Source organism: Mercenaria mercenaria, chromosome 5, assembly GCF_021730395.1.
Source record: "Mercenaria mercenaria strain notata chromosome 5, MADL_Memer_1, whole genome shotgun sequence".
Classification (NCBI taxonomy): domain Eukaryota; kingdom Metazoa; phylum Mollusca; class Bivalvia; order Venerida; family Veneridae; genus Mercenaria; species Mercenaria mercenaria.
Window position 1 is genome coordinate 28,704,196 of NC_069365.1, and position 19,109 is coordinate 28,723,304.

General features: G+C 36.5%; 1 protein-coding gene across 1 annotated transcript in view; it reads right to left on the reverse strand.

The window, feature by feature from the left end:
• The window catches only part of LOC123556723 (CD109 antigen-like), a 58,384-nt gene that overhangs the window by 10,928 nt on the left and 28,347 nt on the right, over positions 1-19,109 (reverse strand). The window contains exons 20-24 of the mRNA XM_053543032.1: positions 10,261-10,378; positions 4,177-4,290; positions 3,578-3,679; positions 2,975-3,103; positions 1,253-1,391 (exon numbers count right to left, since the gene is read on the reverse strand). Of these exons, the coding sequence (XP_053399007.1) occupies positions 1,253-1,391; positions 2,975-3,103; positions 3,578-3,679; positions 4,177-4,290; positions 10,261-10,378 (602 nt within the window). The remainder of the gene's footprint in view (positions 1-1,252; positions 1,392-2,974; positions 3,104-3,577; positions 3,680-4,176; positions 4,291-10,260; positions 10,379-19,109) is intronic.

A 19,109-nucleotide genomic window follows, 5' to 3' on the forward strand; every position in this document is an offset into this window, starting at 1 on the left:
TCTGAAATATTTAAGCACAGAATCAATGACGCTTCTATCACGAAATATACTGGGTACATCGATGAAGTCAATACCTTTATTCATGAAATAAATTTTAAGAAAATGTTTCTCATGGTCAAAACCAGTGTTAATATGTGGACAGAGAACGTGTTGTGTGTAACTTTGAATAAGATATGATACAGTGTAAAACGGATCTGTTTTAATAACATACTTCCTCGTCTAGCTTTTTAAGAGACTGAACAGATAAATATATCAGACGAGAAAGCTTTGAATGTCTACCAGAGTTTGAAAAAATTAAATCGAGGTCTGCAACAGATATATTGACTTTAGATTTACGCTTAATATTACCATTGCGTCTAATTCCATTAGACCTAGATTTACGTTTCCTAATATTTGAAATAGAAAATATATCGATATCAGGGTTTTTAGAGATATTACTTTCTTGATAAATATTATCATTTAAGCCCAACGGAAACGGTGACTGTAAATTTTTAATCCATTTGAATTCTGCTACGCTTTAATTTTATAACTAGATGTGGAATTTATATCATATACGATTTGCTCTACACATTAAGTACATGACTTCACTGTAGACTGCAATAGCAAGGTGGGCCGGTGGTCTAGTGGTAACACGCTTGACTGTCAATCCAGAGGTCCGGGGTTCGAATCCCGGTCCAGGCACTGGAAATTTCTGAGATGCTCTTGAGTGTCTCCCACCTAACTAGAGGCCTGTACTGGTTCTTCCCAGGAAAGACGGCTTCGCGTGTATTCGGTGCTATACACCGGGCACGTTAAAGAACCAGACTGTCTATTCGAAAAGTGCTAGGCTAAGTTAGCCGGATACGTCTGTATCTGAAAAGTTCCCTCTGTCTGTTCCGGGGGCTTTATCTCCCTCTATCCCTCTGGTCAGATCGCTCTGTGTCTGTACTAGTAGAAGATGATTTCGCGCCCTCTGTGGCTGCAGTTGCTGTAAAGCGCCTTTGAACGTGTTTATCATGAAAAGAGCGCTATATAAATCTATATAATAATAATAATAATAACTTGGATGAAATCGGCAAACAATACGGTGGGTTTTGTTTGAATGGTAACAAAATGCGAGAAAACAACAAGTGGTAATTTAGTTCCTTGTACAAACTCATTTTGGACATTCAGTAGTGATAGAATCGCAGCTAGCAGCCCATTGTATGACAATTATGTAACTTGTTATTATATCATAAATATTGCATTATGTGCAAAATTAAATAAAACTTACCAATTGCTGAGACTACAACCCTCTGTGATCCGGCAACGACACCAGCTGGGAGAGACAGTGCGACATCTGTACTGAATGAAGTTGCATTCTTCAGGTCTATCAATATTGGGTTACTGTATTCCTTTGCCACACCCTCAGGCTTTAATCAGGAAAACATTTACATGCTTCATTATGTTAAACATGTAAAGTACAAAAGCGGGGTAAATTTTTAAACATATCGAGAACATTTCAAATAAATAAAATAAAAATAAATATCGGTATATATCCTTAGGACGGCCAGCACATATTTATGCAATCTCGCCAGGCATATGTATGTTTTTGACAACACAGAAAATGACGTCACTCGACCTTCAGCTATTTCCGGAAGTAAATAAAATGAAAGTAAAAATGCTAAACTTGAAAACGAAAGCCGTATTTTTATTCGTAGATAGTCAGGGGTCACGCGCAGGGGTCACCCCGTCTAAATGTATGCGCGTGTACTTCTTTCTTCTTTTTTTTCCTATTGGGGAGCCAATTTTCAGCACTTTATTACGAATTGAAATTACCTGGGCTTTAGTACAGCATGTCAGTTTTTAAACTATGAAAAAATACTTGAGCTCTGCATAAACAGAAATCCCACCGGGTCCGTAACGGACCAAGGGTACATTGATAATTTTGGAACTTCATCAAATCGCTCAAAATGTCATTTTTGATGTTGTCTGAGAGAGTCAGTATATGCCTCAGATGTAAGATATAACCGTATTTGAGAGCTGCAGACCTAGACATTTCAGAAATATTTTCAAAATAAGTTTCGTGTAATAAATGTTGTTTCTACGGAAGCGTGAAAGGGCCATCAGGCGCTAATACGTTTTAGTACGTTAAGGCTGCGAAAAGGATATAAAGATTTCCTAAAATGCATTTTAGTTTAGCCATTTTTGTCTCAAACGTCAGTTTTCGTACAAACGTGTTAAAAAATGTCGAAAAAAACACTAAAGATAAAAAATGATTTTCCTAATATCCTTAGGACGGTCAGCACATATTTATGCAATCTCGCCAGGCATATGTATGTTTTTTGACAACACAGAAAATGACGTCACTCGACCTTCAGCTATTTCCGGAAGTAAATAAAATGAAAGTAGAAATGCTAAACTTGAAAACGAAAGCCGCATTTTGATTCGTAGATAGTCAGGGGTCACGCGCAGGGGTCACCCCGTCTAAATGTATGCGCGTGGACTTCTTTCTTTTTTTTTCTTTTTTTTTCTTTGCTATTGGTGAGCCAATTTTCAGCATTTTTTTACGAATTGAAATTACCTGGGCTTTAGTACAGCATGTCAGCTTTTAATCAATGAAAAAATATTTGAGCTCTGCATAAACAGAAATCCCACAGGGGTCCGTAACGGACCAAGGGTACATTGATAATTTTGGAACTTCATCAAATCGCTTAAAATGTCATTTTTGATGTTGTCTGAGAGTGTCAGTATATGCCTCAGATGTAAGATATAACCGTATTTGAGAGCTGCAGATCTAGACATTTCAGAAATATTTTCAAAATAAGTTTCGTGTAATAAATGTTGTTTCTACGGAAGCGTGAAAGGGCCATCAGACGCTAATACGTTTTAGTACGTTAAGGCTGCGGAAAGGATATATTATTACAAAATTGTTCCCGTATGTAACTTTACGTAAGCATTCGTTTCTTTTGATTTTTTTTCTTCTTTTTTCTTATCATGTAAACTTTAAGTTTACCTCAACCAACAACTGCCTGCGTACACCATCAGCAGCAAGAACGGATTGGGCCTTCACTGTGAGAGGTATCTTTCCAAGGGTTGCGGGAACGATTGGGAAAAATACGCTCTTTGCTGCTCCCGTTGCAACCTATACGACAACCATACATTTATAACACAAGACTTGTTTTGTATCTCTTTTTGAAGATATTGTCTTCTTGACATGCTATAAAACAACAACATGTTAAATACAGCTGAAAGTGCAATTTGCATCAATTATAATGCTACATGTCTATGTAATTAGAGCAAGCGTTATCTATATATCGTTATCTATATTTTACAGACTGATTTAATTCATGATAGATAATGGTGCAAGAAAACGTAACGAAAACAGCTTTTTACAGTCCATCTAATTAAACACTTCAACACTTGAACAGAAAGTCAAGTAGATAAATGATTAAAGGGAGCGGAGCTCCAGTAGCTAAGGTTTGTGCCGCTCAACCCGGAGGTCCTGGATCCAGCCCAAAGTTTAGTAACGTACAACACATTCAGATATGAAACAAGCACTTTTAAGTTTATCACTGGAATCGAGCACAAAAATTATAGGAATACATTAAATGCTTACATGAACTGTTTCTGTTTGTTGTTGCGAAGCATACTGTACTATTCCAGAGGTATCCACGATGACATTTTTAAAGTCATTAGACTGCTCCAGCGTCACAATAACCTGTGAAAATACATGTTTAAGACACAAGTCAATTTCTTTGTGAAAATTAGCAAAATTTAATTATTGCCTGATATTCGTATCGATTGCTTTGCAGCGACCAATAGGCTTTTTGTGTAAGTGGAAATGTAATCTGCATGGTAGTTTGTATTTTCAGAGCATTTGAAGAATGGGTAACTTACTTAGAGTAAGGGTTTTGATTCATTGACTTGATACCACTTGGTAAGGTCTCTGAATACGCTTACAATTCGCACGATGTGTACATTTACAACAACGGATGAATAAGTGAACTGAAGATTTTGTTAATGTTTCAAACTCAACGATCAAATGAACATCTTAACATTGGTTTGGCCAATTAGCAAGATGTGACCACAAGAGTTTGAATGGAAATTGTATCAGGAAAAGCTAATGTCAAGAATTGCAGGCTTTTCGCTGGAAATGTAGTATCTGTCAATATTGCTTAACGTAATGTATCATTTTTCAGAGTCAACATGACTTACATCAAGATCTTGGGACATGTAGTTGAACACGTTAGCTTGTAAAGCGAGCTGTTCTCCTCTCACAACAGAATATGGCAAGTTCAAACTCACGAAAAACGGCTTAAAAGCTTCAATCTGTAAATATATGAATCATGAAAAATATTAGAATAAAAGATTGAAAGATAAAATTTGCGAGGACGATAGATATCTGTAACAGATAAATGATAAATGATGAAGACGAATTGATTGTACTTGTCCCAATAACTAGACTGTCCTATCATTAGTTCTGAACTATATTACACAAGAATGTGTACGTGTATATATTACAAATAAAACACTACAACACTAAAATGTCTGGAAAGGATTATGCATCTGTGAAACGTACAATTTTAGAAGTGTTTGAACTGACCATTTTCCACATAAAATGTTATTATGGTTTTAATAAAATGTTGACATTTTCTGGTTAAAGATACGAAGGAGATATACAGACTCCAGAGTATCATTTTAAGAACATATTCTCTACAAAGCAGTTACCTTTCGGAAAGCTGTTTACTGAATAACAAGTCTGCTGTTTAGACCCCAATTCAATAACTTAAAGAATAACATAATCATTATCACTATTTGAAATTCATAGTCGCCTGTCGGCAGTTTTGAAAAAACAACTATTTTCTTATATTGCATCGGTAACAATATGTCTCAGAAATCGTATCCGCGGATTGTAGTGACTTAAGCTAGAATAATCGGTCTAATCATACCATGGCTGATTGCACATATTACAAATTATGACCGAGCATTTGCAGCAGATGATCCTAAACCCTGACCTGACACACAGCTAAATAACCTTTGCTGTAGAACATGCCACACCTAGACCAGACATATAGTTACTAGTATCTAATATTTGCTGCAGAGAATGCTACTCCCAGACCGGACACTGAGTTAACTAACCTTTGCTGTAGAAGATGATACAACCTTACCCGGCACGCAGCTAAATAACCTTTGCTGTAGAAAATGCTACATCCAGAATCGATACAGAACTAACTAACCTTTGCAACAAAACATGCTGCACCCAGACCGAACACAGAGTTAACAAACCTTTGAAGTAAAAGCTGCTTCATCTAGACACTGAGTTAAATAACCTTTGAAGTAGAAGATGCTACACCTAGACTGGACACTGAGCTAACTAAGCTTTGCAGTAGAAGATGATACACCTAGACTGGACAGTGAGCTAACTAAGCTTTACAGTAGAAGATGCTACATCTAGACTGGACAGTGAGCTAACTAAGCTTTGCAGTAGAAGATGCTACACCTAGACTGGACAGTGAGCTAACTAAGCTTTGCAGTAGAAGATGCTACACCTAGACTGGACAGTGAGCTAACTAACCTTTGCAGTAGAAGATGCTACACCTAGACTGGACAGTGAGCTAACTAAGCTTTGCAGTAGAAGATGCTACATCTAGACTGGACAGTGAGCTAACTAAGCTTTGCAGTAGAAGATGCTACACCTAGACTGGACAGTGAGCTAACTAACCTTTGCAGTAGAAGATGCTACACCTAGACTGGACAGTGAGCTAACTAAGCTTTGCAGTAGAAGATGCTACACCTAGACTGGACAGTGAGCTAACTAAGCTTTGCAGTAGAAGATGCTACACCTAGACTGGACAGTGAGCTAACTAAGCTTTGCAGTAGAAGATGCTACATCTAGACTGGACAGTGAGCTAACTAAGCTTTGCAGTAGAAGATGCTACAGCTAGACTGGACAGTGAGCTAACTAAGCTTTGCAGTAGAAGATGCTACACCTAGACTGGACAGTGAGCTAACTAAGCTTTGCAGTAGAAGATGCTACACCTAGACTGGACAGTGAGCTAACTAAGCTTTGAAGTAGAAGATGCTACACCTAGACTGGACAGTGAGCTAACTAAGCTTTGCAGTAGAAGATTCTACACCTAGACTGGACACTGAGCTAACTAAGCTTTGCAGTAGAAGATGCTACACCTAGACTGGACAGTGAGCTAACTAACCTTTGCAGTAGAAGATGCTACATCTAGACTGGACAGTGAGCTAACTAAGCTTTGCAGTAGAAGATGCTACATCTAGACTGGACAGTGAGCTAACTAAGCTTTGCAGTAGAAGATGCTACACCTAGACTGGACAGTGAGCTAACTAACCTTTGCAGTAGAAGATGCTACATCTAGACTGGACAGTGAGCTAACTAACCTTTGCAGTAGAAGATGCTACACCTAGACTGGACAGTGAGCTAACTAAGCTTTGCAGTAGAAGATGCTACACCTAGACTGGACAGTGAGCTAACTAAGCTTTGCAGTAGAAGATGCTACACCTAGACTGGACAGTGAGCTAACTAAGCTTTGCAGTAGAAGATGCTACACCTAGACTGGACAGTGAGCTAACTAAGCTTTGAAGTAGAAGATGCTACACCTAGACTGGACAGTGAGCTAACTAAGCTTTGCAGTAGAAGATGCTACACCTAGACTGGACACTGAGCTAACTAAGCTTTGCAGTAGAAGATGCTACACCTAGACTGGACAGTGAGCTAACTAAGCTTTGCAGTAGAAGATGCTACACCTAGACTGGACAGTGAGCAAACTAAGCTTTGAAGTAGAAGATGCTACACCTAGACTGGACAGTGAGCTAACTAAGCTTTGCAGTAGAAGATGCTACACCTAGACTGGACACTGAGCTAACTAAGCTTTGCAGTAGAAGATGCTACACCTAGACTGGACACTGAGCTAACTAAGCTTTGCAGTAGAAGATGCTACACCTAGACTGGACAGTGAGCTAACTAACCTTTGCAGTAGAAGATGCTACACCTAGACTGGACAGTGAGCTAACTAAGCTTTGCAGTAGAAGATGCTACACCTAGACTGGACAGTGAGCTAACTAAGCTTTGCAGTAGAAGATGCTACACCTAGACTGGACAGTGAGCTAACTAAGCTTTGCAGTAGAAGATGCTACACCTAGACTGGACAGTGAGCTAACTAAGCTTTGCAGTAGAAGATGCTACACCTAGACTGGACAGTGAGCTAACTAACCTTTGCAGTAGAAGATGCTACACCTAGACTGGACACTGAGCTAACTAAGCTTTGCAGTAGAAGATGCTACACCTAGACTGGACAGTGAGCTAACTAAGCTTTGCAGTAGAAGATGCTACACCTAGACTGGACAGTGAGCAAACTAAGCTTTGAAGTAGAAGATGCTACACCTAGACTGGACAGTGAGCTAACTAAGCTTTGCAGTAGAAGATGCTACACCTAGACTGGACACTGAGCTAACTAAGCTTTGCAGTAGAAGATGCTACACCTAGACTGGACACTGAGCTAACTAAGCTTTGCAGTAGAAGATGCTACACCTAGACTGGACAGTGAGCTAACTAACCTTTGCAGTAGAAGATGCTACACCTAGACTGGACAGTGAGCTAACTAAGCTTTGCAGTAGAAGATGCTACACCTAGACTGGACAGTGAGCTAACTAAGCTTTGCAGTAGAAGATGCTACACCTAGACTGGACAGTGAGCTAACTAAGCTTTACAGTAGAAGATGCTACACCTAGACTGGACAGTGAGCTAACTAAGCTTTACAGTAGAAGATGCTACACCTAGACTGGACAGTGAGCTAACTAACCTTTGCAGTAGAAGATGCTACATCCGGACTGGACAGTGAGCTAACTAACCTTTGCAGTAGAAGATGCTACACCTAGACTGGACAGTGAGCTAACTAACCTTTGCAGTAGAAGATGCTACACCTAGACTGGACAGTGAGCTAACTAACCTTTGCAGTAGAAGATGCTACACCTAGACTGGACAGTGAGCTAACTAACCTTTGCAGTAGAAGATGCTACACCTAGACTGGACAGTGAGCTAACTAACCTTTGCAGTAGAAGATGCTACACCTAGACTGGACAGTGAGCTAACTAAGCTTTGCAGTAGAAGATGCTACACCTAGACTGGACAGTGAGCTAACTAAGCTTTGCAGTAGAAGATGCTACATCTAGACTGGACAGTGAGCTAACTAAGCTTTGCAGTAGAAGATGCTACACCTAGACTGGACAGTGAGCTAACTAACCTTTGCCGTAGAAGATGCTACACCTAGACTGGACAGTGAGCTAACTAACCTTTGCAGTAGAAGATGCTACATCTAGACTGGACAGTGAGCTAACTAAGCTTTGCAGTAGAAGATGCTACATCTAGACTGGACAGTGAGCTAACTAACCTTTACAGTAGAAGATGCTACACCTAGACTGGACAGTGAGCTAACTAAGCTTTGCCGTAGAAGATGCTACACCTAGACTGGACAGTGAGCTAACTAACCTTTGCAGTAGAAGATGCTACATCTAGACTGGACAGTGAGCTAACTAACCTTTGCAGTAGAAGATGCTACACCTAGACTGGACAGTGAGCTAACTAACCTTTGCAGTAGAAGATGCTACACCTAGACTGGACAGTGAGCTAACTAAGCTTTGAAGTAGAAGATGCTACACCTAGACTGGACAGTGAGCTAACTAAGCTTTGAAGTAGAAGATGCTACACCTAGACTGGACAGTGAGCTAACTAAGCTTTGCAGTAGAAGATGCTACACCTAGACTGGACAGTGAGCTAACTAAGCTTTGCAGTAGAAGATGCTACACCTAGACTGGACAGTGAGCTAACTAACCTTTGCAGTAGAAGATGCTACACCTAGACTGGACAGTGAGCTAACTAAGCTTTGAAGTAGAAGATGCTACACCTAGACTGGACAGTGAGCTAACTAAGCTTTGCAGTAGAAGATGCTACACCTAGACTGGACAGTGAGCTAACTAAGCTTTGAAGTAGAAGATGCTACACCTAGACTGGACAGTGAGCTAACTAAGCTTTGAAGTAGAAGATGCTACACCTAGACTGGACAGTGAGCTAACTAAGCTTTGCAGTAGAAGATGCTACACCTAGACTGGACAGTGAGCTAACTAAGCTTTGCAGTAGAAGATGCTACACCTAGACTGGACAGTGAGCTAACTAACCTTTGCAGTAGAAGATGCTACACCTAGACTGGACAGTGAGCTAACTAACCTTTGCAGTAGAAGATGCTACACCTAGACTGGACAGTGAGCTAACTAACCTTTGCAGTAGAAGATGCTACATCTAGACTGGACAGTGAGCTAACTAAGCTTTGCAGTAGAAGATGCTACATCTAGACTGGACAGTGAGCTAACTAACCTTTGCAGTAGAAGATGCTACACCTAGACTGGACAGTGAGCTAACTAAGCTTTGCAGTAGAAGATGCTACATCTAGACTGGACAGTGAGCTAACTAAGCTTTACAGTAGAAGATGCTACATCCGGACTGGACCAAGAACAAACTAAACTTTCTTGCAGAAGATGCTACATCCAGACCAGACACAGAGTGAACTAGCATTTGAAGAAGAAGCTGCTACACCTAGACCGGACAGAGAGCTAATTAAGTTTTGCAGTAGAAGATGCTACACCCAAACTGGAACAAGAGATGAATAAACTTTCCTGCGGAAGATGCTTCATCCAGGCCAGAAACAGAGCTTACGAACCGATTAGGTAGAAGATGCTACATCAAGACCAGACACAGAGCTTACTATCAATTGCAGTAGATAATGCCACATCTAGACCTTACTAAGAGCTAACTAACCTTTGCTGTAGAAATGCTCCACCAAGACCTGACACAGAGCTAACTAACCTTTGCATTAGAGACTGCTACAACCAGACTGGACACAGAGTTAACTAACATTTTCTGTACAGAGCTTACTAACCTTTGCAGCAGATCATGCTACAACTAGATGTGGCACAGAGCTAACTAACTCTTGTAATAGAAGAGGAAATGCCTTGTCCTGACAAAGACTTAACTTACGTTTGCCATAGAAGATGCCACACCTAGACCTTACTAAGAGCTAACAATTTTTTTTGTAGAAAATGCTACATCCAGACCTGATACAGAGCTAAGTAACTCTGCTAAAGAAAATCCTCCATCAAGACCTGACATAAAGCTAACTAACTTTTGCATTAAAAGATGCTAGGCCAAGACCTGACACAGAGCTAACTAACTTTTACATTAATAATGCTAGGCCAAGACTTGACACAGAGCTAACTAACCTTTGCAGTGGAAGAGGCTACGCCCAAACCAGACACAGAGTTTACAGCAAAAGCGCTGGCAATCCATGATGTGATCGTGTCCGGAACGGTAGTACTAACTGTTGTTGTACCATCAGCTCTGAAAGTATTAACAATCATACTCAATAAACAATCATATTAAATTAAAAATGAAATGACGCATATAAATCACATTTGAATTTCTCAATTTAAAAAGGTTTTTGTTTAAACTATTTTTTTTTATTTCTCTATGTTTATAATATAACTAGCACAGAAAGGTTGAAACCTGCATTTGGTGTAAGAATAACGCATGCTTTTTCGTGTTATAACATCTGCAGAATCCTGAGGGATTGGTTGATACCCGAGCCCGGTAGGGCGAGGATACCAACGATTCCCGAGGAAATCTGAAGATGTTATAACACGAAAAGAACATGCGCTAACATTTTTCTAGCATAAATCGCGTAAAAGCCAAGTAAATAAATACATTGTCCCTCAACGTCATTCCATTCCCATGAAATGCGCATTAAAGTCTACGTTGTTTTTCACGTTGACGTCATATCCTTTTGAATTATCCGTTTTGGGGCCGTAATACGTTTACGCTTTGTCACGGAACGCGCATATATAAAAACACGCGAGAATCTCTCTATTAACACACGTTTTCTCTCCTGTTAAAACACCCCCAAAAAGTGATAGTAACAGCAGTTTTATGCTAGAATGTGCAATAAACCACCCGCTGTAACAGTTCAAGTCATTTTCACGAAACAGTATAACATTCAAACCATTTGCATCCATGTTACATTATATAGCAGAAATTCTGCTCTGATGTCTTAAAACACACTGACAAGTTGGGTTAGGCAACCCTATATCGGCTTGATTAAAATTTACTATAATGTTACCAATGAGAAATACAGTGTCAGTTTCAAAAAGAATATAGATAATAGAAATATTAAAGACTCTAACACGACCCAGTTTGTTTTCCTATGAAACAAAGAAGACTGAAAACTGTATGTTATTGGTCAGCAATTGATTTTTTTCTGATGTCATAATTATTACGTCAGAGCGTTAGATGGCATAGCGGCCTGCTGGAAAAGAAATCAACACAAATAAGGCACATATTTGATGGATATCGTGAAGGACGTACATCATAATCCTCGATAATTGCGCCCTCGTCGCCCATAGAATGTTGGCACAGAGTGTTTCCATATCCGCGAAGACATTGCGTTTTCAGAAAAAAAAACAACAGAGTTACAAAGTGATGAAATTGAAGCAGTGTGGATAGAACTGTATCTCGTGAAAACAAAGCAAATCTTAATTTTTTTTTTGTTACAGGCCTCCAGATAAAAATGACTTTATTCGAAGTATTCGAAAATATTTAGTCTAAAATCAGAATGACATCGAATGGTTTATTTTAGGAGATATCAACATTTGTCTTAAGAATAAAACGACTGGGCTAATGAATAAGTATGGCCAGTTGTTGAGGAAGTTTAATTTGAAACAATTTATTACAAGTCCTACTATAATTACTGACACTACTCATTCACTCTTAGACCATGTTCTTTTTAGTTATCCCGATAAAATCTCTCAGTCTGGCATACTACCTTTGAATTTAAGTGATCATTTCCCTATCTGTTGCACAAGAAAAGTAACTAGAGGAAAATTCAATACACTTAATACTAATAATGTCAGATGCATAAAGAACTATAATGTTGATGATTCTATCACTAATTTGAAACAAAAGGATTGGAATCAAAAGTTCATTGTTGAATCAATACAAAAGTCTTGGTTAAGTTTCAAGGGCACTTTTTGTCTGTTTTGAACGATGTAGCTCCAATTAAAGAAGTAAGCTTAAAACAACGCACAGAGCCATGGATGGATTCAAATATTTTAGATCTGATAAGACATAGAGATAATTATATGTATAAATACAAGAAATATGGTGACAAAGATTTTTTATAAACAATTTTGTTCTTATAGAAATAAAGTACAAAGAGCTGTTAAAAAGCAATGGCAAACTATATCTCTGAACAGTTGGAAGAAAATAAGCACAGCCCGAAATCTCTCTGGTCTCATTTAAAAACGTTAGGATACAGTAATATCAGCAAATCATCACCAAATATTGTTCTAAAGATAAAAGACCGTCTTTGTTTTGAGGCAAAAATGATAGCTTCCCATTTCAATCAATCATTTCTTCACTACTGTAGCTTCTGTGTTGGAAAAAGCTCCCTGCAGCTCCAAATTGTTTAATGTTGCGTCCGGTGCTTTTAAAGACTTTTACAAAAGAAGAAATCCAGATTCCAAAAGTTTTAAGCTTCATACAGTTTCCGAATCTTTTGTTTAAGAATTGTGTAAATTAAATTGTTCAAAAAGTACAGGATAAAATGATATACCTGCTAGATTTTTGAAAGATTCGGCATCTTTTATCAAAATTCATGTAACGTTCTTAATTAATAGCTCAATTTTGTAAATAATACTGTGCCAAATGATATGAAAAGTGCCAAAGCTAAACCTCTTTTCAAAACGAAAGATAGATCAAAGTACGTAACTACAGACCAGTCAGCATTTTGTCCATCGTTTCTAAAATTCTTGAGCGCGCAGTGTAAAACCAGTTGGAATCCTTTTTTTTATCAAGAACGGTATTTTGTATGAATATCAGAGTGGATTCAGGAGGAGCTACTCTACCAACTCCTGTCTCATCCATCTTACAGATCATATCCGTGAGCAGACTTCTAAGTTCTAAGGGCCTGTTTACGGGTATGATAATGCTTGACCTGCAGAAAGCTTTCGACACAGTGGACCTTGATATCATGTGTCGGAAGCTTCGGGAGATGGGCGTGGAGTCGGTGGAGTGGTTCCGCTTCTATTTGTCTGGCAGAACTCAGTCCGTTCATGTGAATGGAACAAAGTCTGATTTCAGCTCGGTTGTATGCGGTGTTCCTCAGGGTAGTATTATTGGGCCTTTACTGTTTTTAGCCTATGTTAATGATATGAAAACAAGCATACGTTCTTTTTGTAAACTGATTCATTACGCAGAAGATAGCGTCATTTTGTTTTCTAATAAAGATCCATTTTATATCAGTCACGTCTTTGGCAAATGATTAGATAACTGTAGCAAATGAAATGGCTAATTGATAATAAACCTTCTTTGCATCTTGGGAAAACGAACAACTGAAGAGTAAACTACAGGTGGTTCAAAAAAACTCTTTGCGTCGCAGATTTTAAAGATCTTGGGTTTTTTTAATAATGAATACAGGTGAAGACAACTGAGACTGAATAATGTCTAAAAGATTTTCCATAACAAGTCTCCCAGTTACATGCATGAACACTTTACCAAATACAGTGATATCCATTCTTACGGGAGCAGCTCTCATTAAAACATTTTATATGCCACATGTCGATGGGTTTATATCAAATTCATTTTATTAAGTGCAATTAAGGACTTGAATAAGTTACCATCTGACATAAAATCAACAAAGTCCAAGGCTACTTTTTAGAAACTTTTAAAGAAACATCTATTAACAGAAATGGAAAGAGATGAGAAAGCTTTAAATATATATATATATATATTTAACTGGTTTCGTTTTCACAAGTTATTATGGTATTTATATGAAATAAGTCTTTAGTTTTTGTGTAACCATGTCAATTCGTGTAGAAAGTTATTAGACCCTTAGTTTCTGCATATGCTTGTTTCATGTTGTCATTGATTTTGCAAGACCTATATAATATGCTAATGGCACAAACAGCTAAATTTGTAACGTCACTCATAAGATCATTACGTGTTAACACCTTTGTATTCAAAAACGGAATACTATTTTAAAATGAAATGTATAAACCACTCTATAATATGTAATATAACAATGTAAGATCTTTGTCTTGTGATTTCATTGTCACTTTTATACCATCATATAATGCAGATTTGTTAAGAGTAATTAGTCAATTAAGATCTAAATGTGACAGCATGGACCCCGTTGGAAACAAGTTTTTGCATGTAAATGCCGAAGCTTTACGGGCAATCCAGTGCACTATCTGCTATTTGAAATTATATATACTGGAACAAGTATTACAACTATCTAGAGGTGACATCGATATCATTTATATTTTGTTTCAGTCACTACATTATAAAACAAGAATAACATCCAGTGATAAATTATAATCATTATTATGTGATAGATGACATTATTTTTACAACTGTGATATCTGAGAAATACTGCGATTATTTATTATGCTATGTAATTTGTATTGACATGAAGTACACAAATAAAATTATTATTATTATTATCATTATTCTCGAGATATAATTCCTTCGCATCTAAACTCCAAACAATGATTTTATTCAATGACAAATCACTGTTTTGGATATATTATTTCTTAATTCATATTAAACAGTTAAATGCACTGGCCTCCAGATTTTTCGACAACAACAACAACAACAACGAGAAGATCTTAGATACCTGGAAATAAATGCTATATTTCTTAAGGATGCTTTGTAATTTAATTACTGAATGACTATATGTTACGAAAACAGGTGAAACTACTTTTTAACGATAAGAATTGATAAAACGTTTGTTACGCTTTACTCGGAGTAAACTGTCTCGATTATTAATATCTGTATTTAATACGCGTTAAACATTAAAGCCTTCATAGCTCTACTCTATATTGCCGTTTATATTATTGCAGTTTGAAAGATATAAACGTTACTTTACGCTAGATCTATAGAAAATGATACTTTTAAACTGCCAGTGTGTCATATACTTTATATTTCTATTTTCTGAAGTTATACACCATTAGAAAGCTTGTGAATCAAGCTTTTCAAAAATGTATAATTAGATATATTGTCTTTTATCATGTGAATTGAAATGATTTGATAAACCTGGCCAGGTACTTTTACACAGAAATTATGTAGAGAGATAAGCGGTCAGTATAACTGTAAATAATCAATAAAAGTAGTGCGGAAATAGAACGGCGGATTAATCTGCTTCAGTGAAAACTGTCATTATTGAATTCTTGCAGTATCCAGAATACGGTTATAATAGGTTTCAACCGCTTCACCTTTTCAACCTCAAAACACACACACACACACACACGCGCACACACACACACACATATACAGAAAACTGTTCTCACACAAAAATATGCGCATGCAGATATCGATATCAGTAGATATAATTAAAAAAATATATAAAGAAAGAAAGAAGATACAGAATGTACATTTACCGCAACTCTTAAAGTGTTTTGTTTCAGATTTCATTTAAATTGACCGCATAGGATAGGATTTCTTTCCATTTCTGATAATGTTTTCTACTTTGTCGTACTGCAATGCTTTACAGCTTTCGATTTCAAGTCTACTCCAAAGATTTTTTACAAACAAGTTGAAGGTTAGTGTACGTTTTCTTATTTTACATCTATCAATATAATATTCCGCTACTGAAGATATTCCGCGTTTTTTGTTGTTGTCTATTTCTGTGATTAACAAAGAAATAGTAGAGCAGTGTTCTAAATGGAAGTTTCGTTCATGAAAGTCACTTTTAAGCTCCATAGAATTTGTGTGCGCATGGACATTCCTAAAATAAGTGTTCGATAGATTCAACCATCATTGAACAGAAGTCACATACATTCGATATGACATTTTTTGTTTGTTTTAGCATAGTTTTATTAGTAGTGATTATTCTGTGCAGATATTTAAAAAGTTCTGTATTTACTATCTATACTTGATATTAGCATATTTTTATACATTTCTTTCCATTTTAAATCTGCATTTGGTAGGATGTTTTTCCATTTATTTTCTGCCGTGTTCGGAGATATTTTATAATTTTTCATTTGATGTTCAAGTATTTATTTTTTTTTCTCTACATTCAAAAATCTTTTCAAAATGTCTTTGTTTGGTGTATTATATCTTATATCGTCTGTTTTAATTTTACTTTTTATTTCCTGTGGTATTTATCTAACTAGAGTCATATACTTAAGATAATCTCCACTTGGAATAATATAGAACATTTTGACATTGTCAAATGAATACATCTGATTAATTCTAAAATCATTTAAATGTTCTAGGTAAAGAATTCCCCTTTCAAACCAAGATTTATATAAAAAAGGTTTATTGTTCGTTTTTGTTTTGCAGTTATTCCATACTATTTTCTTGCTTGGGTTTATGCATCGGGTATTAGCTTGATTTTATTGCAAGATAAAATGATATCTCTTAGAAACGGTCAGTGTTTAAAGTTTTCTTGTATATCCTTTTTCATTTATTTGACACTAAAATATCAAATTCCCACCAAGTATTTCAAACTTAGATTGATATATAAATTTTATAAAAGAGTCATATTCATTATTTATAAGTATGTTTACCCAACTACCTTTTGTAGAATATATAAATTTATTAAGGTCAATCATTTTAATGCAACCATTTAAGTAGTCTTTTATCAATGTATCTCTTTTTTATTTTGTCCGGCTTTCCATTCCATATAAAGTCAGACATTCATTTTTCTAAAGATATTATTGTCTTCATATTTGGGGGTGGTATAGACTAGGGGTGGTAAAACAGAAATATAGTATATCAATTTTGGATGAGCAAAAGATTTAATGAATGTAACTTTGCCAAGCAGGGTTAATTTCCTGTGTTGCCATTGCTTAAGACAATTTTTTAAAAGTAATTCAATTGTGGTTCAAGATTCTTTTGATATGATAGGTCAGATTTTGAGTAGAATGTTTTTCCTAATGATTTTGCGCTGTATGATGTCCAATGAAAATTTTGACTTTGATAGTACTTAACATCAGAATTGCATAAAGAACCTGCTTTTGGCACATGCCATATGCTTTCGTTTAGTTTAAGTCATGATAATTCACTCCTTGGAAATGACAACATATGTTCTGAAAATGTGTCTGCCTACCCATCAGACGAGTTGCTCAATAGCAACGTTTCTGGAAAAACGCTTCTGATTTTTTTCTGACATTTTCTGTGGCCCGCTGGCTGAATTTATCATAGAAGGTGCTAGAACGGACATTCCCCCTCCGACGAGATGGTTACCACCAAGAGAAGCCATTAGGAAACCCCCACCTCCTCCAGACAGATATGGAATTGTACTTGTAAAATTGAACTGCGCCTTCCTAAATTTTGTATACACCATCTAACAGATAAAAAAGATGATTACTGGTTACATGTTACTCCGTTTCCTGTTATTCGATTGAGATGCCGATGAAGCAAAGCCTGATGGCAATGAAATGTCTTTGTTTAGAACGTGTTATCTTACCTTACAAATATCTTTTAACAATACCAAAGTGTCACAAAATTTAATGACATGTTCCCCCCCCCCCCCCCCCAAAAAAAAATTACAATTGACATCATGGAGAGAAAATATAGAAGAAGGTATACATTTTCTATTTCTGTTTTTAGTTATAGAAATTAAATACAGCTCAGGGATATGTATAAGTTAGATAAAGGAGAAACTGGACCTGCATCGACATGACAGCACCCAAGGGCAATAGCATTATGCCAATATAACGGTTTCCAATGTACTGCATGGGACCTGGAAACAGATTAACAAAACACTTCACTCACTATTAGCAAGACTAACGTAGATCTACCAAAGAAACCAAAAAGCTACATCCATATCGCATCTGTAACAAAATTCATTTAGTTATCTTCGTTCACCGTAGAAAACAATATTCAACTACCACATATGCAATTTCAGCGAATGCTGTACCCTCCGGCATATTCTATTAAAGACATTTTCATGAGACAATTTAATTCGAATGCAACTGGCAATTACTGGTTCTAGAGAAAAAAGAAGATAATTGAGATAGTGAAAGAATGCATGATAAAATACTTTAGATCACTAGTTTAGACCACCCATGATACAAGAGAAATTACAAAATACATATATCAAAATATGACGCTCACAGAATTATTTATATACCAACGTGTTCAGATTAATGAAAGCATAGTACTGCATTGCCTGAATGAAAAACACCTTAAGTCAAACTGGAGTTTTCAGCAACGATTTAGAGTTACCTGACGTGGAATTGCAAGCATTGTTATATATATTATTTATGATTTTAGTTGCAAGCATTTATATATTTTATTTAAGATTTCAGACTACGCAAATAGCAATTACTATACACTCTTTTTTTTTTTTGGATTTTAGACCGTGAAATTGTAAATGTGTAGTATTTTTATTGGTTTTCCCATTCATCCAAAAACAAAAAGAACCTCGGATGTAAACAATAACAGACAACCGTAAGCAGAAGTTACGAGATTTGGTTAAGTAACTTGTGTGTTTGGATTTACCAAGTGTTAATTACTTTTCATATAACAGTTAATCGTTTCTGTTTCGTTGTTTACAGACTTAAACATATATGGACTAATTCAGAAATAGATGCCTGCGCATTTGACGATGATAACCGTGCTATATATATAATCACTTAAGGCTGGTGGACGGCAGTTAGTGGTTTCGTAGTATTTCCTACCAAAATCTACGATAGTACGCCGATTTTAACAATTGTCACTGCCAAAATTATTTGACCACGTACAAAGAAAACATTTTTTCTGTAGCTTTAAGCCTTTAAATAAAGATCGAGGCAAATGCTTTTGCCAGTTTAAAATTAATATTTTTGTATTGTTATACAAAATATACTCGTAAATTCAGTATAAATTACTTGTCATTTAACCAGCTACAACAGGATTAACAATTTAACTGCTAACTATTACGGAAAAAAGTATCTGTGTCAAGAAGTTTAAACTCACGTAGACAGACTACCAGATTTCTAGCCACTATGTAATTTTAATTAATTGAACAGTGGTTTAATACCCTATTAACTTAAACCACTATAATCGAGGAGTTATGGGCTTAATTGTTATA